Source organism: Eimeria mitis, genomic scaffold, assembly GCF_000499745.2.
Source record: "Eimeria mitis Houghton genomic scaffold, Emh_scaff560, whole genome shotgun sequence".
Taxonomy (NCBI): Eukaryota; Apicomplexa; class Conoidasida; order Eucoccidiorida; family Eimeriidae; genus Eimeria; species Eimeria mitis.
This window is the reverse complement of record NW_013573868.1, coordinates 750-17,419: the sequence shown is the minus strand read 5'-3', so window position 1 is coordinate 17,419 and position 16,670 is coordinate 750. Positions and strand designations below refer to the sequence as shown.

The 16,670-nt window shown below is 49.7% G+C and overlaps 3 protein-coding genes across 3 annotated transcripts; 1 reads left to right on the top strand and 2 right to left on the bottom strand.

The window, feature by feature from the left end:
• Window positions 1–187: 187 nt before the first annotated feature.
• Window positions 188–4,348, bottom strand: EMH_0016270 (uncharacterized protein; the record flags this gene model as incomplete). The annotated part of the gene is given in 9 exon segments (XM_013500599.1): window positions 188–235; window positions 348–674; window positions 838–1,951; window positions 2,087–2,207; window positions 2,211–2,511; window positions 2,940–3,464; window positions 3,606–3,722; window positions 3,863–4,009; window positions 4,148–4,348. Coding segments are annotated over 9 exon segments (2,901 nt in total).
• A 1,754-nt stretch (window positions 4,349–6,102) lies between these two features.
• EMH_0016260 (oligosaccharyl transferase STT3, putative) lies at window positions 6,103–9,934 on the top strand (the record flags this gene model as incomplete). The annotated part of the gene is made up of 12 exons (XM_013500598.1): window positions 6,103–6,234; window positions 6,428–6,632; window positions 6,817–7,508; window positions 7,626–7,860; window positions 7,972–8,111; window positions 8,212–8,304; window positions 8,609–8,736; window positions 8,907–9,003; window positions 9,189–9,254; window positions 9,362–9,487; window positions 9,579–9,770; window positions 9,872–9,934. The coding sequence occupies 12 exons, from the start codon at window positions 6,103–6,105 to the stop codon at window positions 9,932–9,934; spliced, it is 2,169 nt and encodes a 722-aa protein (XP_013356052.1).
• A 354-nt stretch (window positions 9,935–10,288) lies between these two features.
• Window positions 10,289–16,419, bottom strand: EMH_0016250 (uncharacterized protein; the record flags this gene model as incomplete). Its single annotated transcript, XM_013500597.1, has 16 exons — window positions 10,289–10,449; window positions 10,756–11,061; window positions 11,115–11,246; window positions 11,304–11,403; window positions 11,462–11,514; window positions 11,683–11,810; window positions 12,122–12,199; window positions 12,918–12,970; window positions 13,237–13,330; window positions 13,420–13,548; window positions 13,664–13,818; window positions 14,557–14,962; window positions 15,328–15,421; window positions 15,547–15,692; window positions 15,938–16,045; window positions 16,310–16,419. 16 exons carry the CDS (start codon window positions 16,417–16,419, stop codon window positions 10,289–10,291), a joined length of 2,253 nt encoding a protein of 750 aa, XP_013356051.1.
• Window positions 16,420–16,670: the final 251 nt, after the last annotated feature.

The window sequence follows — 16,670 nt, the reverse complement described above, 5'->3', positions numbered from 1 at the left end:
ATCCTGCAGCGGTAATCCCGTGGATCAAATACCCACGGCGAAGCCACTCGTTCCCGCATGCCAGTTGGCTCCCTTTCTCCTGCACACAAGAGAGTCACGAGAACTCTGCAGACCGTCCTTAAGGTGACCGTGTACATGACTTCGAGACGCTTACTCGGTTGCTAGTGCCGTCCTTTGCCAACCTCTTTTAGCACTTCACAACACTTCCTTGCAAACGTGCCACGCTGCGCAACGTCTGCAAGGCCAAATATATTTAAGATGGGCGTCGTACTTGTACATCCCAATCCTGGACAATCTCTCCCCACTGTAAATGGCAGGCATGGTGATCCATTAGTGGGGACTCGCACGAGCTTCGGGTAGGTGGGCAAGCCCATGCTGCCGTTTGTCTGCGTTTGCTCCCCTGTACTTGCAGATCCACCTTCATCATCACCATGCTCTTTTGCTTCGCTCAATTCCATCAGATATGACTCAAATTCATCTTCCAAAAGTACAGATGTGTCAACTGTACGGTCATTCTCGCTCCCAGATTCTTGCGCCGTACACTGCAGACCAATACTAAATTTGCATTCCTTCCAGTCCTGCTTAACAGTTAGCCGCACTGTGTATGGGGCAAGCTCGCCAATGCAGATGCACTTTGAAGGGTAATCTTCAATAGTCTCGAGCTTGAAGGAATCCTGATCGACAACGCAACCACATAAATATATACTAGATGGTGGCTGAGTCACCCGACAGCTAGGCAGAAACTATCGATTACAATTCCCTCAGAACCGGCAAAAGTGTTTGCGGAGATCGAACCCCGCACCCTGTAGTCGTCAGCAGATGCCTGCGTCAACGTACTTTTGATAAACAGACATATGGCAAAAATGGCTCAGCTAGTCCGGGGCGTTCAGCGTCACAAACTGGAGAAGGCGGAATGCAGAGTTTGTGAAAGCGAATGGCTCGCCATATGGGAGACGGCCAACAACCGTCAGGCACATCCCGGGACTCTAAAAAGCGGAATGCAGCAACTTGTCTGCCAGGAAGCCGGCAACCTTCCCACTCCAAAGAGCAAAGAGTAGCAAGCTGGAAGCAGACGGATGGACAAAGAGCCCAAGAAAGGTGCAGGCGACGCACTGTTGAGCCGCTGAGATCTCTCAGTTCCTGGGGGGCCAGATACAGGTCACAGTAGCATATCGCCCCATGAGGCAATGTGACGGAAGCGCATTCCCTTGGATAGGTCGCTTCGTCCTTCTCTATGGTAGATACTTGCGGGGAATCTTTCGAAGCAGTCAGGAGACACTCTGCCTTCTTCCCGGTGCTTGTTACTAGCTCGGCGATGTTCAAGACAAATATGTCGAACCCCAGCCGGTGCTGAAAACAGACTCTGCCGATCTTCACGCCTTCCCACACGGGAACACTTTCAGAGCCTGCTTGAGGCAAGGAAACCCGGTGAGTCACAAGTAAGCCACTGCCAGAAACCATCTGCTCACGATGCAACTCAGGGCTGAAGTCTGTCCACACGACGACGGCGTGCAAATCCAAGTGAAAAATCCATTGGCTGGCGCCGTAAGGCTGCTCGAAGCGCCTTAACAAAGGCACAAGCAACTCTACATATCGGTACATCTGCTTCCGCTTCGAGGTATCACGGTCCTCTATATCTTCCCGCAGCGCAAGAATATTCAAAATCTCGAATGAGGCCTTGAGGGCTATGTGGCAGTTCTCAGCGTCCGCCTGAACCCCTCCAGCAGTTGCCGCCGCAGATGCAACAAATGAACCAGCTGAACTAGTTGCCACTGGAGGCTGTTGCTCATTCCCAACAGAAGGCAGAGAGCGATCCGAACCTCCAACTACCGAGCTGAACCTAGAATCAACCCGAGCAATCTTGTGCAGAAACTCCGGCGGCGGGACTGACAGTAAGTGAGATACGCACAGAGTCAGTCTCGCCAACACGTAGCGATACAGAGGCCACCACCTGCGAAATGAAGCACAATACACCTGGCAAACGAATGAGACAGCGATGACTAGGAGGAGTTTCTTGTTGGGTAAGTGTGCGGTCCCCGCCCCTGTTGAGACAACTGTTCGGTTGGTGGTACGCATGCGGCCTCACCCTGTGCAATTCCCAGCTCCAGAAAACCGCAGGCGGCTGCCAGCAGGCAAATGCGGCTCGTCCGTGACAGGTTGGCTGAAGGTTTCGGGTTGCCTTGCAGACGCAGTCGCGTGAGCATCTGNAAGAAGCTCAGGGCTTCCAGAGTCGCCGTCTGTTGTTGCTGGTAGGGGAACAGCTTTCTCATTCCTACGGTGTTCGCGGCACTCAACATCTACTGTCTGCTCGGGTGCCACAGTCTCCGCAGTGCTGCACACTGCTGGCACTGCTTCAACTTGCCACGACTTTTGGTGGCCGTACTTGTACGATGCAAAAGCCGTGGCCAAGGTGAAGTACAGCTGACGCGCTGTCATCATCCGGTGGCCGTCGAACATTGCGTCGGCGAGCTCGCATGCCAAAATCGGACAACTACGGTAGCCTCCGACAAGCTGCATAACGCACGATACCGTGTACGTAGCTCGTATGTGAAACTGAGCTTGCGTTTGTGAGGTGAGTTCTCTTCACTGAGGGTGTGTGCACATGTCTGATGTCGAACACTTCTCACAAAACGAACCTTAAATGCAATATGGGCTTTGGAGAGCAGGTGTGTCGCATGTGTGAGCACTTGCGCCTCGTTGAAGAAAAATATAAATCGAAGGAATACTTCTTCTTGTGCTGCAGCAGCAGCCGCTCCAGGGTCTTGCGTGTTTGCGGTTGCGAATGCGCCCGTTCCATGCTGTAGAAATGTGGCAAGCCCTCAGGCATCGAAGCGCCGTAAGAGGCGCAAATGGCACAGCTAGACAGTGTCTGTTGCTCGTTTCAGCAAGTCGAAGCCCAAGAAAAGTTGCTGTGCAGGCGAAATGACACGCTCACTCACCTGGAGGGTATCCGGACGTCCAAGCCACTCAGATGGCACCCCGAGTCCACCCTTCATGGAAGGTGGAGGGTGGACTTCCTTTGCAGTCTTGATCCACGTTCTGACATGCTGAAGGTACCTAGCAGCCGCTTGATAGTGAAAACCGGCTAGCTGCCACACGTCTCGGGTATCGAGGCACGAAGGAGTCGTATGCATGGCATCTTCGCATAGCTGGGCAAGCAGCTGATGCAGCTGGGCAAGCCAAAGAGGAAGTAAGTAGCCCTGCAGCGGCGACTCTGGAATGTTCTCTCGCAGAACTGCGCGGTGCTCACGGGCGTGATGGGCTGCCTTAGATGGTTCTTTTGCTTTGAAGTACATTGGGTACATCCGCACGCTTATCAAATTGCACACCGTCATCCGCTCCAGTGCAGGCGCCATTTGCGAATAGCTGGTAAGGAACTGCCAAGCAGTGATGTAACTCTTCATAGCGGCATGTGGCTGCTGTGCGAACTCCAGCATGTATCCAGCCTTTATTAGACACCTGGTCTGTGGAGAACAGCAAGGTCACGCGCACAGCAATTGCCCTCGGCAGAAATAACATGCATTCATTGAGCTGGAAGCATCGCTAAGATGCATAGGCTAGATTAGAAACATATAAGCAGAATCCATTTTCAGGCAAGCACAAACCTGATACACATGGAATGCGCTGGTTTGGGAACGGTCCCCTTTGAACGTCACTTGCGTCTGCTTTCTGTATCGCCGAGCTTCACTTTCGTAATACTCCACACTGCAGTCGAAGGAAACCTGGAACAGCCGCAGCATGGAGACAAACACTGTGCGTTGCCACTTCCCAGAGTACCTGACTGATACAGGAAACAAAGCCAGCGGTTCATTTCAAGGACGAGATCTTCATGTGGGCCAAGACACAAGTTGTGATTTATCACCTGTTCTAGCTTCTCCAGCTTTGCCTTCAAGTCATCCACTCCGCACGTTATGAAGATTGCTGCGATGTCTGCTGGATTCAATTTCTTCAAAAACCCAACAGCAGACTGTGGATCTTCCATCCCCGTGGGCAAAATGACGAAAACTATCTGATGGATCAACAACCAACACAGTTGGCGAGCCCATCTACCGCCCATCACATCCAGATGATACGGCCTCCGGCGTCGCATGCCACTAGTTTGATATCGTTTAAGCGAGCAGGGAGCTCTACAAAAGGCTATACTCACAATCTTCGGAACAACAATGCGCCTCTGGAGCCTTTCCCTGAAGAACTCGATGGTAGCCATTGCTTCTGCCTCGGCAGCTGCGACGGCGCTCCCTCGGAATCCGGTTCGGGCATCGTAGCTACCAGGTGTCCTGGATCCCGCCGTTGCCGGGACTGAAGAGGGCGACTCTGAACCTGAGGCACCCGATAGAGTTGACCTCATATTGTCGTCGTGAGCAGGTGTACGAGGCGGAGCCACATGGATTGGGCTGGAAGGGTCATCTTGTTGGCTTTCCAGGCGCTGCTGCGCACAGCCATCCCGAGTACAACATGCTCTGGATGCTGAGCACGGTGAATGACCGGCAACGTCCAACGAAGGTGGCACAGAAACAGCGCAGCAACCGCAACAGGAGTCCCTTGTATTATAAACCTTTCTCCAATCGAAGGACAAAATGAGACAAGACGGCCTCTCTGTGCGCATCCGCTGCATCCATGCATGCTTGAGAAATCCCTGCGGAGACCATTACGCGCACAATGCATAATGAGATGTCTAGGAATAAAATACTACCGAGTACGTTCCTCCGGTTTCACCCGGAATATCAGCAAATCAACTCACTTTGTTCAAAAGTTGGCATCCTGATATTATCTTCTTGCGTTGGGAGCCCTTCTCGCGCTTCGCACCTGTGCCTGGGGTCTCCGCTGGAAATAAAACTCTTGCAGAAACGCACCTGTCACTGCTCACTGAGCCTCCTTCTGACTGATCANAACCCTGCTACGGACGGCTCTGCCGGGCCGGCTTTAGATGCGTCATCGCATACCCCATCTTGCGCAGGTGATCTAGAAGCCTGAGCCTGAAGATTACATATCCAGTAGAATGTCGCAACAAAACTCTCCTTTGTGAGGCCTAAATACTTGGCTGTTAGCCACAGGGGTGACCCCTGTACCGCAATTCCAGTACCTATCTGCGCTCAGAATATAGATAGCCATGCGGCGGATTCACCTCATTTGCATCGCAGAATACATAGCTCAAGCGCTGCCGCCTGTTGCGTGAGCTAACTCGCTCGCATTCAAACGTTTGCCAGAGCAAGTCATGTAGGCCTCTGGGCGCGCAGACGCATATAAGCGGTATTGGGGGAGGGCTGCATGACGGAGGGGAAAGAGGAAACATTAGGAAGGAAGCACTGCCTGGTGTCGTATAACAAGATTCAACGATCCCGCAGCAATGAAGTAAGTCGTGATAGGACACGCTCGTCCCCCCTCACAGCTCGCCAGAATGAAGCTATGCGAGGCAGAACGCAGACAGCCATTAACCTTGCAATAATGCTGTTAAACGTCGTGTTTCTCTCCCAAAAGGTTGCTGTCGCTTTATTTGTACCACACATTCGATACAGCGGGGCCCGCCGGGGCCCTGCGTGAACTGGTGGGACCAGCCCGGTTTACCGCTTGCCCTGTACCATGCTCCGACGTTAGGCATCACGAATACAAATAATCAGAAGAGTGTTTGAAGTCTTCACGTTGTTGCTATGCCTTTCCTGCCTTGCAGGGGAGACGGAGTGACGGACGGCGTGGCTCTGCGCTGCGCCGACATGTCTTGCTCCCCTAGGCGACAAGGTTGTGTAGATATCAACAACGTCGAGTTGGTGGACCAAATGGCAAATGCAATCATATGAGCAGCATCTGTTATCATCAGGCTGGTTTTTCCTGGGGTCTTCTTCTCTGGATGAGACAAAGGTCGCTGGCACCTTGTGCCCAGTCGTCTGCAGACTCCGTTTGCCAAGGGTCAGCGTAGCTCATCAGCGAAAATCGCTCGGGAGTTGATGCGTGTTGTCAAGCAAAAGACTGTGTTGCTGTGTAGAGGAGAACCACTTCGTCGGCTGGATGAGTTGGAGCTTCATCTGACTCATTTGACGGGGAAAACAAAACAACTAACGCATACGTGTATGCCTGGCACATTCGGAACACTACACCCAAACGGCAATGCCGCATTCGAAGATGACGGCTGAATCGGAGGGCCCAAATGCGATAGCTACAGCCCCTATCGCCCCGGAGAAGAGCTTGTCACTTGAAGCTGTCCTGCGCCGCCTCTTCCTCAGCTCCGCAGCGTGTAAAGTAGGCCCATGTGTGGGGTGCATCACTGTGTACGAGAAATATCAATTCATTCTTAGTGTGTATGGCAATGTGCTTAGTTGCAGGATCGTTCTGACAGTGGAGCCGCATTCGTTGCTGCTCCGCTTAGCTGTGGAATGTTTCGCTGCTAAGCCTTTCACATCAGTATGTGGACCTTGTGGATGCTTATCCTTAGGTATGGACGGCTGGACACAGATGGGGTAAATTCATTGAGGCAATATGCGTTGTGCTCATTATGCTGCTTTGCCTGTCTACGCGCCTGTTCCCATCTATACGAGGCGAAGCAACAATATACGACTTTGACCCGTATTTCAATCACCGAACCACCAAGTATCTTGCCAGGGAAGGCTTCAGCGAGTTCTGGAACTGGTATGATGATGGTAAGTTCGTTTTCCTTCGCATCGCCGTGGGGCACCAGGCATTCGGGCAGAGCAACTCGTATTTTCTTGTGCTAAGCCAAAACTGTTGTGAACGAGAAGAGACGCAAATGGGTTTCATACGTGGCATGCGATGCAGCTAGTTGGTATCCACTTGGACGGCCAGTTGGACAAACGCTGTTTCCAGGGTTGATGACGACATCCTACTTCATCCACAAGGTCCTGTGCTTTCTCGGTTTCCAAGTCAGCGTATCTGACGTATCTGTGTATCTCCCACCAGCATTTGCTTGCTTGACAGCCATTGTCGTTCACTGCTTCACCAAGCACGCCAGCGGATCTCGAACAGCGGGTCTGTTTGCTTCCTTATTTATCGGGGTATCGCCTGCCTACGTCAAGACGTCCTTGGTGGGATCCTATGATAACGAGTGCATCGCAATATTTGCAATGCTGTCGGGGTTCTACATGTGGACTCGGGCGGTTCAGAGGGGTTCAATGCTCTCAGCCCTACTAGCAGCTATACCGTCTGCATACATGGTTACAGCTTGGGGCGGTTATGTGTTCCTGATCAATGCAGTTGCTGTTCACATGGTCGCTCTCTGCGTGCTTGGGTTAATGACCCCCAGGCACCAGCTGGCATATGTTGTGTTCTACGTAATCCTTACTGCATTTTGTGTGAACATTCCCTTCCTAAATCTCACCCCACTTTGGAGTTCGGAGCACATGGCGAGCCACGCAGTCTTCGTGCTTGTCAGTGTATTTGCGATAGTTCGCTTCACCTCAGCGCTCCTTCCAAAGGCGTCTGTGAAGCACCTTCAGATGTGGGTCCTAGGGCTAACTGGAGCGCTGATATTTGTCGTTATAGCCATACTAGCTCTTACGGTAAGGTACCCTTGTTGGACACATCTCGTGGCTAGGACAGTGGCGTTGAAGGCTTTCGCTGTTGCGTAGGGCGTCCCTGCATATGCGGAGCTGTCTACTTGTGTTTTTGCGCAACAGGGCAAAACAGCTTGGTCGCCGAGGTCTCTGACCTTGCTTGACCCAACTTACGCGAGCAAGCATATTCCTATCGTAGCATCAGTATCAGAGCACCAACCAACGACATGGACGACGTACTTTCTTGACCTTCACGTGATAATATTTCTTGCTCCCTTAGGATTGATCATATCTCTTCGACGAGGAGAAGGGCTGTTTTTTATTGGCCTGTATGGGGTCCTCGCTTGCTATTTTTCAGGTGCGAGGACGTCTTAGTTAGCTAGCTTCCTCATAGACGACGGCGTACTTCCACAGATGCTCATTTTGGATATGAGTCCATTGCGCCGCTGAGTGCCTACGGTGTTTGCAGCTGTCATGATCAGGTTGATGCTTGTTCTCTCCCCCGCTGCGTCGATGCTCGCTGGGGTTGGAGCATCACTATTCGTAACTGGAGTTCTTTCCCGCTTGCCTAGAGCCCATTCCGAAGACAAATGTGCGCGGGAAGAGTCGGTAAGCCCTCTCGATGCATGGAGGCGTTCACTGTGTGTTCAGTGTTGGCTGCAGGGGCACAAATTGTCATTTTTAGAGTTGAGTTTTCGGCTTTTGGCAGGCAAACATGAGGACCGCAAACTCCAATGGCTTTAAGCTCCCCTTAACTGTTGGCTTGCCTGTGCTACTGGCATTCTTTTGGCTTTGTGTTATGGTAAGGATCCATATCCGCATTCGACTGGAGCTTCTGGTTCTCGCGTTTTTGGAGCTATTGACTGTGCTTGCCCATTCGATTTTTGTGTTTTCGGCTCTGCTCAGTATGTCGTCCACTGCACTTGGATGTCCTCTACTATATTTTCCAACAGAAACATTTTCATGGGTTCGTCCGCTCAAAGAGCCAGCATTCATGGGGACAGCTGCACTTTATTATCACCCCTACGCTGTTCCGTGTTGTTCCCTAACCCTGTACGCATCTCTACATTCAAAGCACTTTTGCCGATTCAATGAGTGCTTTTTAGTACGTCGGGCAGTTCGTGTTCACAGGAGGCCCTATCGGCCGCACCAACACGCCTAAACCTGATGATTTCCGTGAAGCTTACAACTGGCTTCGTCAAAATACCCACCCGAAGGCGCGAGTTATGGCCTGGTGAGTTCTGGCTAAGGAGCCCCCAAATGCGTGATTTTAAGCACCGCTTCTGAATCGCCTTCCGGTACTATGTACATGCGTGCATGACGATTCGCTGTCCTGTCTATGGTTTTACCCTCATTTCTTACTACTAGTTTATTACCCCAGCGCTACAAAGCTTTACGGTACAGGTGGGACTATGGATATCAAGTATCTGAAGTCGGGAATCGGACTGTTTTTGTGGACAACAATACCTGGAACAGCACTCACATCGCAACAGTTGGACTCGTACGCTTAATAATGCAGTAACTCGCGGAAGTTGATGCGAAGAGCAACTAGGTTATCTAGGAACGAGGCATGTAGCAAAGTTTCCTTGACACATGCGGTCGGGGGTTTTCCCTCTGTGCTTAGAAGGCAATCGTAAATTCTCAATCTCCGTAAAACAGCTTTGGATACCTGTATGAGCGTCTCAGGCATTTGCTTCAGAAGAATCCGAAGCTTATGCAATCGCCCAAGACTTGGATGTGGATTATATCTTCGTGAGCGCATGGGCGGCTTCGGCTTCCAACGCTTGGCTTTACTTGGGGAACTAGAGGCAGCTTTACAAACAATGCTGCGAACTGGAGACGCGGGTGTTGTTCCGCAGGTAGTGTTTGGTGGCATGGCGCGTTTTGCAAGTGATGACCTCAACAAGCTGATTTGGATGGTTCGCATAGCGTCTGGCGTGTACCCAAATCTCCAGCAGTCTGCTTTCTTGGGTCCCAGAGGACAGGTGAGTGGAAAAATTTTAATCCGCACCGGTATTGACTGATCGCGACATGCCCCGCAGCAGCTCAGTATCCCATGAAATGTATTGTTTGCAGTTCACTGTGGGAAGAGATGCTCCACGGGCATTGACAAGAAGCCTTATCTATAAACTCAGCTACCAACACTTCGGCAGTGCTACGAAGGGCTTCGACTTCGCCAGGAAGACACCAGTAGACGCGACGGGTATTCAGTTGAGACATTTCCAGGAGGTCTATACTTCGGAAAACTGGATCGTTCGCATCTACAAGGTGGGTGGGTGGATATAAACTTATCAACTTGGTATCGGTCTGCTACTACGTAACGATGAGCCCTTGGACTTGCTAGACTTTGTCGCTGCGTGTAAAATCAGGTTCGCAAGACAGACAATCGGGATACAAAAATGATCAACGCCATCGAAAGTGGGTTTCAATAGAGTTGCATCACTGACACTTGTGTGTAGAAACGCACAATCAAAACCATGCAAGACAAATGCTAGCCGTCTCAAGCGGTCTGCTGGCGAATCTTCTCGTACAGCGTGTCGTGATACTGCTTTACCCTTTGCACCGCGGCATCTGCAAAAATAACCTTGGAAGAGTGTCGCGTGTGGATTTTCCATATGAATGTTCATACCGTCGGGCCTGAGATACATTACAAATTCAGGTTTGTTTTCGTTTTCGCATTATGGTAATAAACTTACACATATTCCAGGAAGATGAGGGGGATGAGTCTGTATAAAAAGTAGCCCAAGCCGTGAGATGTGTCGTAGTACTGTAATATTGGTAGCTACTTACAAGCTTGCCCCGCAAAGCATGATGTATCCAGTCAGATGTGTGAAATTGCTGGAAGTGATTCCGGCCATGTAGGTTAGGATCGCACTGATCCCGCGGGAAGCCATCGCTCCCGTGTTCCTAACGGACATCATCATGGCGTAGACACTGCCCTCAAGACCTGTCAGAAATCAATTAAGACATATTCAACTGTATTCGCGGTATTTGTGGGTACCTGGGGGGCAGATGGATGCTGTCAGAACGAGTAGTGGAAGCAGTTGGATTTCAGCAGTCTGTGAAGAAGGACAGCATTAGAAGGTTCGCTAGCATGGGCTTCACACAGCTAGCTTACGGCTTCAATGAGGAAGCCTCCACTCAGAACGAAGGCCTTGTTGCTAATGCCAAGGGTTCTGTTGAACCCAGTAGTGAGGATGACTGCAAGCCAGATGAGTCACATTCAAAAAGTGCCTGCCATATGAAAGCCTACTTGGTGAGAGGTATATAGGTACAGCTACTAAGATCGTGGCGAGGAGAGTTTTGCGGAACCCGCTGCTCTTGAAAAAAGTGCGGTACGTCACAACTCCAACCAGAGCAGCAATACCGTAGGTGAACCTGGAAATCCAATATAGTGCCCGCATAATTTTCATAACCACTGGGCCGCAAACTAACCTAAGGGTTCCCATGAACGTGGGCGAAAAGCCGAGCTTGTTGGTGAAATAGAAGAACATGGCATCGTCATAGTCGGGCCCAGCCATGTAGGCGAAAATGTAGAGTGCGGGTCCCCAAATAACGGCTGAGAACCGGTGAGACACTTTGAAGATTCAGCTGAAGTCACATTCTCCTTACATTGCTTGAGGAAATCCATGAGCATCCGCAGTTGTGTCTTCATATCGTATGAGGGCGCTCCACCGGCATCAGTCATAAAGAAGGTGATGAATGCAATGAAGAGCGGGAATATAGAAGTGGCCAAGAAAATGCCTGAAGATTGACGGAATATTGTATCTATTCAGGAACTGAAATTTGTGCCTATCTTACTTTGCTTGGAAGTTCTTTCAAGCAAGTAGCCCGACAAGTAAGCAACAATAAGACTTCCAACTGCTTTAGCAGTTATGAAGTCAGAGACGTTCTCTGCACTCTGAAGAAAGGAAACGCTCAAATTGCCGTTTACAGCTTCTTCAACTGAAACGGTTTACCTGGTCCATTGATCGTCCCGCAGTAGTCTCAACAACTAGAGCTTCGGCCACTGCTGAGCAGAAAGCAGCAGAAACCTGAAGGGAGAGTTTGAACCAGGCACTCACGTGATGCTTTGCATCTAGCGCTTACCGATATTGTGAAAAGGGATATCAAAGCCGTCAGAATCTGAAGATGGCACAATGAATGTTTGTTCTGAAAATCGCCGAACAAGCAAATACACGCACGTGTGTAGGGAACGTTCCCAACATGATGAAGCCCAATGCTTCCAACAAACTGAAGGCGATCATGTATGGCTTTCTCCGAGAGCCATACAGAGGATACGAATCAGAAATAAACGCGAAAATTGGCCTGTGAATGACAACAATTTGACGTGTGATACTAAAACCAGTATGCGCGTATGCTTACTTGAACACCCAAGGAAGGGCGGGTGCAATGAACAAAGCTGAGACTTCCGCAGGACTCAGGCCTGAACCAGAATTTCTTTGATTTCATCCACAACGTTTTCATTCCTGTGCCTATTCACCTAGGTCGTCCTTGAGCATGTAGTATATCGCAAGGGCGGCGAGATGCGTGAGCCCCTCCGAGAAACCGACAAGATATCTGAGTGGATTCTTGTTGAGCAAAAGCCTAGGCGACATTGATAATATATGTTGGCTTACATGACGAATTGAGTGAAGGAAAGACCCTTCCAGAAATGCGAGTCCGCCAAATGGGGAAGCAATCCATCGCTGGTTTCCCTGAGGGTGAGTGGCCAAAAACATGACCAGCCATCCACCGTAAACAAACTGCACTATTTATCCTACCCTGTGCCTGCAGCCTGGAATGCATAAATTAGCCACAATCAAGCAATAGAAGACCCGTATGCTACTCACGGCTTGAACCTCCTCGAGGCCGCCGAAGGCGGTCCGCACGGCAGTTCCTCTCATTTCAACTAGTTCCCTGAGAGGTAAGTTTTCCTGGATGCAAATTTGCCTTGGGCTCAATCGGCAACAAATGTTCCGATGCGCGTTTCTTTGTGAAGTGCCGGTTGTGGGCGTTCAGCTCAGACGCCCAAGGGCGGTGTCTATACACCGCAGCTTGTTGCAAGCTGAATTCGTTGCAGACAGCCCGCTCACTAATATTGCCGGTACAATTGACGGCATATTTGAAAGCTGCTTCGATACAAGTGCAACGTAGATACTATCTAAATTTTGAACTACTCCTTGCGTTTGGTATGCGGAGGGTAACCAGTGGATGGTTTTGGAAAACAATTTGTAGTCGAAACTCAAGAAAGCGGCGGTTCCAACTGGACCGTCCTGTAGTTACGATATGGTATTTAAATACGCTAAAGCGTATTTAAATACCAAATATAGTCGCATCTCGCGCTTAAGCCGGCTCGAATGCGGCAAAGTAGCGGCCACTCGCTGGCCGCATCAATGCACGGCCACTAGCATAGACAGAGTCTATGCAAATGACCTTGCAAATTGTGTTAGCCTAGCATTTCGAATCTTCTCCTTTGCCATTGCCAGCTGACATTGCGCACACACAAACAAAACATTCATGTTCATTTCCTCAGCATAAGATTTTCTGCCAACGATCGTGCATGTAGGGAAACTCGTACTGTCAGAAGAGTAACATGCATATAATCATGCAGTATATTAAATCACCGACTACTCCNCAAGCGCCCATATCTGCTGGCACGGGAAATCGAGAATTAGAAATAATGCAAGCTTTCTTATGGCTTCCCCATTTTTTAGTTTCGCTTGAGTGAAATGTGCCTCTCTTCGATGCCCACCTGATTGTTCACGTGTTCGATAAGGGCTTCGCCAGAGGGGCTAAGGGCTGTGAGAGATTTGAGATCGTCCTCCATGATTGTCGCATATCCAACACTGCATAGCCAACAGAGCCGTACGAATGATGTTGGGATAAAATACACGTGTGGTCGCAAATTCTGCACTGTTTTAGCTGCACATCTCACCGATCGAGGATGTTTACTTGAAGGGCGTCCAACCTCGCCGCGTCCTTCTCGGAGAGCTTGGAAAAGTCATATTCATCCCCAGACTTGCATTTTCCAACAAGCTGCTTCACCTCGTTGGCTTCTTCTGGACTGCATTAAGGAGCACCCAGCATCAATACTTCTCATTTTGTTTGATTTTGATAGGATTATCTGAAATTGCCTATCAACAGTCAGTACACGGACGCGCCCTCCACGTGTGCCTTACCTGACGGTAAACGCCTGAAGAAATTCTTCTTCACGACGTTGAAATACCGCAGAAACTCTTTCGAGGACAGATCCGCTGCCCGTTGACTTAGGCTTCACAGTGTCAGCGTTTCCAAGTTCCTTCAAAGACGCCATGAAGTGAGCCCCTACAGGATCCTGAAAAAAAGCATATGACGCCAAAGGGCTCACGCACATCGATAGCCACATAACTATCATTCAAGTATGCAACAATGTGTACGCAACAAGCAAACACGCCTGAGGGCGCCTTTCTAGTGCATGTGTACAAGTCTTCACCGCAGAGAACTATCCAGTGGCACCGGCGTATCACAGAGAGAACCAGTTTTAGAGCATGAAGTTACAAATGCACAAGGAACTGGAGATATGCACTGAAGGGTGTATTCGACGCAACTAGATGAATGCATACACGTGCGTGTAAATACAAACATATTCGCATGAATACCCCCAGGTATGCACGCATACATACACACATAGCGCATTTGACGTACACACAGAAAGAAACATGAGCGTCCAGATCCATTCACCCATTCACACATATTCGTGCAAGCAAGGGCGCATTCCAATTGCTGTGTGTCACACACAAACATGTGCCGGGATGAATGTACTGAGACATATCTACACTCCCGAATCTACTTCCACACAAAAGTAGACAAGAGAACATGAGCAGAGGTTTACATAAATAGCTACGCGCACACTGCAGCACAGCAATACATATACTTTGTATACAAACGTATTTGGGCGCATGCCTAAATGCCGAATTGTGAACGCATCATACGCAGTTCAATACACAACCTTTCCATGGGGATAAGGAAAGTTTTTTGAACTGCTAGCCCGTCAGCACTGGAAACAGTTTCTCGGCCTGCTGATTCGACGTACAACAGAAGGAACGTCGCCGGCAATTCCCTCTATTGCAGCTTTTAGCGCTGCATCTTGTAACTTCGCGTCGGTTGCTAACTTCCTCTGAAATGATTCAACTAGCTCGCGCACGATAACCTCTTGAAGGGAGCCCTGGATTGCCTTCTCCGCTTGCTGAATCGCAGTGAGCTTGCTTGTGATTCGCTCCACCATCCTCTGCCTCATTTGCTCCAGCAAAGCTACATGGTATTCAGCTAGCTGCTGCTGAACCTCATCTTTAAACGAAGAAACGTATTCAAGGCAACGAGCATCATTTGCGTATTTCTTCAACTGACGATGCACCAGCTCTTCACCGGCATCTTTACGGTCTTTCGCACTCTCGATCATAGCCTTTTCTTCCTTCCACAAATACTCACGGATGTTTCGGCTGCAGTTACGAACGCAACAGCTCAACGCCTTCATGTTGGTACTGGATGCTTACTTGCATTCAATTGAGGCTGATGCGTCGGTCATTCTAAGGGCGGGGAGGTCCTCACTAGAAGTAAGACGCGAGCATGTAAAATACTGCGCCGAAAGGAAATGTCTTCGAATAGAACCATGCGTTGCTCAAGACTTGGTTCGAGAAACCATACCAAACGCCGAGGAAACAGAGTCCATAGCTCGAAAGCTGCTCAACAGCACCTCACATGTTCGTCCTTATTGTCGGCAGGTAAGCGTTCAACTTTATACCTCGTGCAAGCAAAGCGCGTCTGCTATATGATGGGGCTCACAAGGTTCTTTGGCTTCTCATACTTGATTTCTACGAGCTGCTCTGGCGTCTTTGCTCGCTGACGGATGCAATACTTGTAACAGTCCTCTTCTGGCAAGTCGAACAGAACCGCCAGCTCTGCAGCAGTATAAACAGTAAACGTAGCTCCGCTGCCTACACCGTCAACTCTAAACCCTCAGGTTCTGCTTAGAGCTAACCGCATACTCGGTCGGCGTGTTCCCTTCAGTCAGCCGGCAACTCACCCGGATAATGAAATTTGTAGTCCGCGGGGAATGCAAATTCAAATGCATTCATTTCGTTCTGTGAGAATCCATTCTCCCATATGCATTTCATCAGTTCATCTTTCGTTATGAAAACATCCTTCTCCACCACGAGACCGTTTTCGCACCTGTGCCCCACAGTCTCAACACAACGGTACTGTTCAGCTCGTCAAAAAAAANAAAAAAAATGCAGATAATAATAGGCAAGCCAAAATATTAACACCCATCCATAGCCATAAGGCTAATCAGATAAGACATATGATTCAAACATTCGGGGAATAACAATAAATGCTGAATAGATCGAGGCGGCGAGCACGTTTCCTGTGAAAGTGTTCAATTATGCAGAATCTCACAGGTGCCAACGTGGTCATACCTCTTCGCGAATTCAATGAACGCACGAGGCCTGTTCTCCACGTCTGTAATGAGCTTTAGGAACCGGAGAAATAGCGGAGCATCCTTTGTGAACTTTGCAAGCGTGTCCCTGTGGCAGTCAGGCAGATTGCATCTCAACTGAGCAGTATGCAGACTTACCCAATGAGCCAAAAAATCAGCAACTAGTGATATGTGCGCACAGAAACGAGATGTTTTTTGTGCGACAAATACCACTGGCTGGCAACAGCACGGAAGACTTCGTGACGACCGGGAAAACCAAGAACGCCGTTCGCGCAGGATGCACACCAGCAACCACTTCGTATTACGTGGAGTGTCAGATTCCTTAGATCTCAGAAGGAGTAGATGAGCTGACCTCGAGGGTTCGGAAAGAAGGAGATCGTCGAATTGGGTGTCCGTAGTCCACGGCTTCGTGATGCGGTACTTTGTGTACTGAACCTTCTTGAAGCCCCATCCATCGCTCATATTCGCATAGCCTCGAGTCTGGTGGTTCGTGATGCCTCTTGTCTGCTGAGGTAACTGATGAAAGTAGCAAAGCGGCCTTGCTGCCACTTCGAACCTCACGCCCCCGGAAGAGACCCCACGAAGTGGGGCCCTAAAGTGGGCTAGCCAGAACAAGGCCATTGTTATACACACATACTTAGTCTAAAATGTGAATTAGATGTCTCCGAATAAATCCTGTCCCTGCGAAACCCAATTATCGAATGCATGCTCTG